Genomic DNA, 8,393 nt, shown 5'->3' with positions numbered 1-8,393 from the left:
CATAGCGCCCCCGCCTGCGGGGGGAAGGCCGGCGTGGTGGGGGTGGACGGTGGGGACTGTTTGAAGTACATGGAGGTGCTGGGGAGCACCTCGTCCTCTGGGCTGGAGGCGGGAGGAATGGATGGTTGCTGATGCTGCTGCTGGTGATGGTGGTGGTGGTGGTGGTGGTGGTGGTGATGGTGGTGGTAGCTGGGCGCCCGCCCCTCCTCCACTTTGATCAAGGGCCGCTGCATTTGGTACACACAGGAGGGCTTGAGTTCGTAGCTGCTCGAGTAGCCCTCCACGAAGGTACTGATGCTGGGCAGGGACGTGGTGGCCGTAGCCGTGATCTCAGTGCTGCCGAGGTCCATGGTCAGCTTGGTGTAGTCGGGGTTCATGATCTCCGTGGTGTATTCCGAGCTGTATGTCTGCGCAGCATAACTGGAACCTGGAGGCGAAGGGCTATATTGGGCTTGGACGCAGGGCATATCTGCAGGGACCGAGAAAAGGGTCTCTCAGAAGCAAGTTAACACTTGTTTTCTAGCCAACAGGCAGCACTGAGTTCACTGTTCTCTAATCTGGGAAATAGAGAGGAAGTGTCATCCTGTCCTCCTCCTGGTAGCACAGACACAAAGCCCCACACTTATTTACTTCATCCCTAGTAAGGAACCTGAATTCTTGACAAAGGGGTGCCAAAACCTGACCTCCTGTGGACCTCTGTACCTATCTTCCTTCCCTTGCCCTGTCCTCTACCAGATTTGAGAAACTTGAAGTCTTTCCTCATAAGCTCAGAGATATTTTTAAAAAGAGGCTTTGAGTCCTGTAAATTAACTGGAGTGGCCTCCTCAGCAATAACCTAGGAGGACAAAGAGAAAGCCAGCGGTTTATTTGGGGGAAAAGAGGCCATTGGTCCCCCAAGGCACACATACTGATTTGTAAACCTGAGTTAGTCAAAAAAAGCTACCCTGTGAGAGATTTAGTGGCCAAGGGAGAGAGTTGACATTCTAACATTTTATGAGTGCCAATTGAGGCTGCCCACACACGTTGTGGTTGCTTTCTCCCACCCCCTCCCCAATCCTCCAATAGGGCTAGCAGCCTGCACAAACTGGACCCCTGTTGATAACTTCAGTCAGCTAGGTGGGGACATAGGCCCAGGAAATGGACTCGGGGGAGTTTATACCATCTGCAAAGAAAAAGATCAGCAGCTGCAACAAAACACCCACTATATATATATATATATACACACACACACATATATCCCAATTCTAACTAATAAAACGAATCAGTGGCTGTTTTGTGATAAGTTTATAACTATTATAATAGGCAAGTTAGTATAGGTATTTCCTTATGACACTAGAATTAGTACCCCTGATAAAGAAAAAAGCAGTTTCTGAATAGACTTGATTTCTCTGCCAGTTTGACTATGTTGCCCCCAAAGTGGCTGGTATCTAGTGTGCTTACTATTGTTCAGAGAGACTGAACTGAGTGAGAAGGCTCTGAGAATTATTAGATGTTGTGGATGATTTATCTAATTATTTTCCTTTCTTTATGGCTAAATATAAATGGTAAAAAAAAACGGCAGTTTCTGGTGGTTGGTTTTTCTGAGCCAAAGGAAAACCAGGTGCTTAACGCCTCTTTGGAGTCTATGGTGTAAAAGGTGTGACTAATAGAGAAGTGAGTACTTCACATTTCCTTTGACATCTTTCTCTTACCCACATTTCCAAATCTGATTGAGTCATGCATGTATGGGATGAAATCTTGACTTGAAAAAAGGTGATGAGGGCCTGTTGGAAGAAGCAGTGATGAGGAGAGGCCAGTTCAAGCTTTTCTTTAACAAGCAGGGCCTTAAAAATACACTCACTAGTTTGAAGTCCAGTTACTTATCTTGCTGTCCAGTTGCTGGGATGAAATGAAAGACTAATCATTTAAAAGAAAGAACACTGCCTGATCTTTCATCTATTCTCCTTCTCCCTTCAGCACCTCTAGGATTTCTCCCTTAGTCTTTTCTGTCATTCTTTCCGGCCAGTCCTTTCCTATTGCTCTTATTTGTGTCTTTCTGAGGTTTCTCTCTAGAAGATGAGCTTGCTGGGATTGTATTCTATTTATCTGCATTATCTATTGTGCCCACACAGGCTTGGCACCTAGTATTCCTTTAACAAATTTGTAAAGAGGTGGTACAAACCAAACGTGCAATCTGTTCTTTCGCCAAACTCAAATTTACTCTTTGGTTTTCAGCTCAGATGCTTTTCTCCTTCCCTCCCAGCTTCAATCATCCAAACTTCTGCACCCAAATGATTTGGGTTTTATATAAATGAAAATGCTCAGTATTGCTCTAAGTGATTCCATAACTCTTACATGTGTACACTGGCTATAAAAGAAGAGCAAAAATGAAATAAAAATGTGTAAAATACCCTAATCTATTGGTGTATTTGTATTTCTCTTAGGAAAATTAATTTTGAGCAATGCAAGCTTAATTTAATTTGGCTGCTCCACTCAGTAGCAACAGGGTGTGGTATACAGAGGAGCTTCCCGTGAGGAAGCCACCTGTGTTGTGAAATTCGCGGCCAGCAGTCACTGTCCTGGCACTGGACAGGTCGACCACGCTGCCCGCCGAGTGTGTGGTTCCCCCACCCACTTCCCTCGGCCAGGGAGGAGAAAAGGGTCGTGCCTTCGGACATACCTGGAGGGTATCTTGCGCGCTGAATGGTGGGGCTGGGGGTCTCTCCAGCGGAGGCTGAGAGTGTAGGAGCAGCGGACGTCCGGTGAGGTGAAGCGCCGGCAGTGCTACCCGGCACAGCTGAGGGTCCAGGCTCAGGGCCCGGGCTTGCCGGGCTGCGCTCTTCCGCACTGGGTTCTACAGGCACAGGGAGAGAGGACATAGGTCACAGTGAGACCAGGATGGGTCACTACGACCCGGGCTGGGCGCATTGGGGACTGGGGGAATTGGTTGGCAACCTCTAGAAATGCTACATTAATTACAAAGAATTATCATAAAATTAAGGGTGATTAATGGTACAGGGGTCCCCCTGGGCAAAAAGCATCACACAGCCTTGGGGAAGCCGAGGAAAGGTTGTACGAACCCACCGCGCCTACCACTATTTTGTGGCACTGGAACCGAGGCTAAAAAACGCGCAGCCTGTTATCGCCCAGAAATTGATCTCTCTGCCCCCACAATTGATTCCGAGCTTGCGAAGTCAGGAAAACCGAAGAAAGCAGAACACTTGAAGAACGAGCTCCGCCGGAATACGGGGGTCAGTGAGTGTTAACCAGCGGAAAAAAGCCATTTTCCAACTCCGCCCGCCCCCATCCCTCAAATACAAATTTTACACGTTGCATAGGAAATGCACAAAGTCCGGAACGAATGCATGAATGCCCCAAGGAATTAAGAAAGTCTGCGCTTTTCATTCTAAATGCTAATAGAGCTTCGCTTCTATTAGCCGCGAGTTTCAAGGGCCAGGGGTCAAGCAAACAAAAGGGCACAGCGAAGAGAAGCCTGGCGCTGGAAGCAAGGGGACGAAGCGGACGGCGTTCGCAGCTGATGGGGCCGGCGAAGGCAGGTCCCCTGTACCCAGAGGGCGGTGTCTTCGAGGGTGGGCCGCTTGGAGACTCCCGGCCACCCAGCGGCCTAGAGGGGGCACATTCCTGAGGGCGCCCACCGCGGCTCCGGGACCAGCGTCTCAGCGCACAGCCTCAGCTAAACTTTGTAGCTGAAAGCGCAGCTCAGCAGGCCTCAGGGAAGGAACTAGGTGCCCCAAACTCCGGCCTACAGCGCCCCCTTTGCCCGGGGTGGGCGCAGCTCGAAGAGTGGGAACATGTATCGAAAACCCCCCAAATCAAACCAAGCCAAAAACCTCTGAGGTGCGCGGGACCATAAGGGTCGTCTCCTGGCGCCCCTGAGCCCGGGGCTTGCCTGCAGGAAGAGAGAAAGGGACTCGGAGTCCCCAGGCCCAGGAAACCCTCGACGGCCAGGAAATGGGGGATTACCTTGCCACCCCCAGCTCCAGCCAGAGCTGCTCCGACGGAAAGCTTGCGCTCGCTGTAGAGCGGGTAGAAGCGGATCTTCCCACGGCTGTAGCGTGTGCTTCCTGTCTCCCCGCATCTTCAATGGGGGTCTCTAGCAATCCCCCACCCGCCCCTTCAGTGGGTGCCCGCAATCCCGTCCCGTATTCCCCGAGGGCCTTTCAAGCGGAGTCGTTCTCTGAGGGGAGGCCTCTGAACTCGGGTGGGCGGGGACCGCCTCTCCCCAACGAAGGAGTTCCCCTCGAGCGCCCAGCGTTCGCGGGAGGGACCCACACTACCTTTCCTCCAGCCTAGCCCAGCGCCCCGCCGCTCTCTCCGCCCCACAAACGACTGGTTACCTAGGCAAAGCCTCAGCGCCTGGAAACACGTTCCGCCGCTCCGGCTTGCGGCCGCCGGGGCCAGGAGCACAGAGCCTTGGGGTTGTAAATTAGTAAGAAATAACTACCTCTGTCAAAGCCCCTTTCTTTCTCGTGGGCAGACGAAAGGAACACCCCCATGTTCCCCTCCCCGTGGTGAAGTGTGTGGAGGAAACCGTGAAACGCACCATTGTGACCGGGGCTCCTCTGCGGAGTTTCCAACCCTGGGGAGCGGGGGCGGAGGTTGGGCGGGGGCAAGAGCAGCGAAGGAGAGACTGACAGAAAGGGAAAGACTGAGATTCTCAGAAAGACCGAGGGAGACGAGACAAACCGCGGGGAAGAATTTCTGTGAGCGCACGGTCCCAGGGAACGGGGTGGGTGGGTGCCGGGCGTGGGGGTGGAGCGGGAGTGGAGGTTGCTGTGGCCTAAGGAGCCTTTGATACTAACTCTGCGAGCATCTGGTTCAGCTAAAATAACTCGAATAAAGTAACTTCATTCATTGTGCCCATTAGCCACGTTGGGCAGCTTTTACTTTCCCCAGCTTGGTTCTATAAAATATTTCGCCGTCGTGGGAAAAGGAGATCCGGCATTGGACTCGTGATGGAATGACTGACGGCTCCCTGTACTTCTCTCCCGGCACCGCAAGGCCCTGGGATCACAGCCCGACATTTCTGATTACTAACTCCTCGCAGCTCTTCGCTCTGGAGAATCCGGACGCATAAATAAATAAAAGGCAATCTCCAAGAACGTTTTGGGAAATCAAGGGACAAATGCGTTCTTCCTCGCCTCTGCCCCGAGGCTTCCAACAGGTTGGATAGGTGCCTTTGGAAGTCAGTCTCCGCAGACTGCGCTCGCATGACCGCTTTCGTCTCACCACCGAGAACTTTCCTTTCTACTAAGAGTAAAACACTCGGAGCAACTTCTCCAAAAGCGCGAGTTCTGTCAATGAAAAAGTAAAGCATGCCTTTCCCACACCGAACCAAGGTCCGGAGGAGAGGGACACCGTCCCCACACGTGTCAGCGCGCGGGAGTCGCCAATTACACCCGATTTACCTTCTAAGGGAAAAGTGTAAACCGGCATGTCAGCGACGCCAGGCAGACGTGCCTAGTGGAACCCCAGGCTCATTTCAATACAATAAGCCACATTCCTACAATTACGCCCTCTTTCCTGAGGTCCTCCGAGTGCCTCTGCAAACTCCGGCCGCGGCTGCCTAGGCCCTTCCCTCCCAAGCTTCCTTCCAGAGAACCAGCTCGGTGCCACCATTAGGAACATTTTCTTGGACCCACCAGAGCTCCTATTTTCAATCCTACTTAAAAGGCAGGAAAATTACTGCCGTTCATCACCGGAGCTGCAACTCCCTGCCGCCGCCGCCGCCGAGAGCATCATTACCATGACAACTAGAGCCGAAATACCCTGAATTACATCGCTGGAGCCGCTATAGCACAAATCCCGGTCCTCCTCTTTGTTAGAGGCTTTTCGCCTCTTCGAGTGGGGGAGGAATCCCACGAGCTCCAGAGATCCCCGCGGGCCCACTACAGAGGAAAAGTTTCAGATCAAAACCTACGGGCCGCTGGGCTAGCAAAGCCAGAGCCGGGCGGCAAGGTCAGGGAGGGAACCCCACACTCAAAGTTGTCAATTTCAGGAGCGACGCTTCCCAGCAAGCCAACTTTTTTAGCAAGTCCCCTTATTAACTGGGCGAATCTCATACGTACTTGAGTGCTGTGGCGGTTCCGTCTTTAGAGCGAGTTTCTAGAGAGCTGTCCCGAAATCTGCACTGGGGGGGAGTCACAGCTGCTGTCCCGGAAGGGCTGCGGTGTACAAGCCCAGCGGCTCCCGGAGGCGGTGAGCGGCTGGTAGGGGATGCTGCGATCCCGACTCATGGGAGAGCACAGCCGAGAGGTTCCGCGGGCGTCCTGGCTCGAGCTGTGACCAGGGGGGAGGATGCCGCCGCTGTTCCCACCTCCACGGCCACTGCCGGCACCGTCAGCGTTGCAAAGTGAGCCCGGGAGGGGCGTCCGGCTGCGGCGCCGCGCTGCACCAGCAAGGGCTCAGGTCAAGAGGGGTGTGAGCGCGCGGGAGAGCGAAGTGTGTGTGCGGAGCGTGTGTGCGCGCTTGTGTCTGTGTGTGCGAGTGAGGGAGCGGGTGTGAGCGCGTCTGTGTATGGGGAGCGGAGGAGGAGCAGGAGCTGGAGGGGTGGGGGGCGGGAGGCAGGAGACTCCGCTCTCCCGGCTGCGCGTTCGCTCGCTCTCTCGGCACGTCATTTATGCCACAGGAGCCCTAGCGGCCTCTCCATAGAGTGCCTGGAATGCGAGACGTCAATGTGACGCCATGGGACGCTACGTCACCCTCCTCCTCCCTCCCCTGGCCCAGCCGGTTCCGCGTGTGCGAGGGAGGGTGTGTGTGTTCGTGTGCGCGCGCGCGCGTTTCTCGGCCAGTCGCACGGCCGCACAATGGAAACTCCGCCGCACGGCCGACCGGGGGCTTCTCGGACCCGCGGTGCCAGCCGTTTTGCAGCGGAATCGCTCGCCAGGGCGTGCGTCTGCAGGAGGGTGCAGCGGCCTGCCCACGGGTCAGGCGGGACCGCCCAGCTGTCAGGCTCGGGTGGAGTAGAGTTGGAGGAGTGCTGCTGGCGCGCCTCCGAGGCTGCCCCGAGGCACGGAGCCAGGGCGAGGGGGGTAAGGGAGAGGACAGCTCTTCCGAAAGGGAAGGCTCCGCCAGCCAGCTTCTGACCAGCTTCAGTGACCTGGCAGCCGGTGCAGAAGGCGTCTGGCACCAGCCCGAAGACGCCCTGAGGTGCAGCTGCACTTTCCTCATGCAAAGGCTCGAAAGCTGTTTACGTCTCTCCGGTCCCCTGCGCCCAGGCTAATCCTCCCTCCCCGCATCATTTACTGGGTGCGTGTTTCACACAGGGATGCAGATGGTTCCGGGGATAAGGTTTGATTTCTTTACACGTACGGCGTGGGTTTCTTAACTGGACACGTTATAACCCAGCGAAGTGCACATCCATCATCCACACGCGCGCTGCAGCAGAAACTACTCAATGTGTATAAAACAAACACACACGTGTTGAACAGCTGAGCGGGTCTGACTACTGCAAATCATTCCTCCTCCTCAGCACCGGGTCAGAAATGAAACTCTCAACTAGCACTTTCACTTTTTGATGGTTGTAGATGCCCTCCGCCCACATCTCCCAAATTAAACATTTCGAAATCAATCAACAGGATTTATTAGTCAGTCCCTCGCTAGGGGGTTTGCTTTGGTCTCCTGGGACACATGTGTCATGAAATGGTGTGCCGATAGCCTGGGTGACTGTATGAGGGAAAGCAATTTCTTCCTGGAAATGATAGATTTAAGTGTAAATTTCTTGATGAAAACAAAATTTATCAGAGTTAAAGACCCCTAGACCCAAAGGTTGCTGCTGAGTGAACACAACTTCTTTCAGAAATGAATTTTTGGAGAGGAGAAAATATTTCAGTGAAACAATGCAGATAGAATGGTCCCCATGTGGTCCGCTTGAATCACAAATACCATTTTATATATTTGACCTGTCCCAATTTGTGTGTGTGTGGCGGGGGCGGTGGGGGGGGGGATGCGCCGAGGGGAGATAAAGGATTCCTTCGTAGACAGCACACGTTTCAGAATCGAAGATTCGAGCTAGGACCAGAAACTTGAAAACAAACTACATATAGGTAAATATGGCATGTATATCTTTCTTCGCCTCCACTTCCAATTCATACAGGGTGGTGCGGAGAGGATCGTGGGAGGATGCCCCGAAAGTTGACCCAGCCGAGAGCAACCGAGTCTCTGCACTGCCGCGGGTTCCAATCCAGCTTCGGAAGGAAGGAGGGCGCTGCTACATTGTATCCATTCAAAGGCTGGAGAGGGGGAGCAGGACCTGGAGCCGCGCTGCGCTGACGCACGCGAGGCGCGTGATTGACGCAGGCGATGTTACTAAATTCGGCGGTTGGCCGGGACCCGCCGCCGGCGCGCGCCGCAGATAGCGGAGTAGGTTCCCCTCGGTCACCCCCGCCCCTTCT

At 53.9% G+C, this 8,393-nt stretch overlaps 1 protein-coding gene across 1 annotated transcript in view; it reads right to left on the bottom strand.

Moving 5' to 3' along the window:
• Positions 1–2,826, bottom strand: part of NR4A3 (nuclear receptor subfamily 4, group A, member 3) — a 38,843-nt gene extending 36,017 nt beyond the window's left edge. Inside the window, exons 1-2 of the mRNA XM_011939526.1 lie at positions 2,660–2,826; positions 9–469 (exon numbers count right to left, since the gene is read on the bottom strand). Coding sequence (XP_011794916.1) covers positions 9–467 — 459 coding nt within the window. The 5' untranslated portion in view covers positions 468–469; positions 2,660–2,826. The remainder of the gene's footprint in view (positions 1–8; positions 470–2,659) is intronic.
• Between the last annotated feature and the right edge of the window lie 5,567 nt (positions 2,827–8,393).

Source organism: Colobus angolensis, unplaced genomic scaffold (genome assembly GCF_000951035.1).
Source record: "Colobus angolensis palliatus isolate OR3802 unplaced genomic scaffold, Cang.pa_1.0 Scaffold181, whole genome shotgun sequence".
NCBI lineage: Eukaryota > Metazoa > Chordata > Mammalia > Primates > Cercopithecidae > Colobus > Colobus angolensis.
The sequence above is the reverse complement of the archived record's forward strand: the minus strand, read 5'-3'. Positions and strand labels throughout refer to the sequence as shown.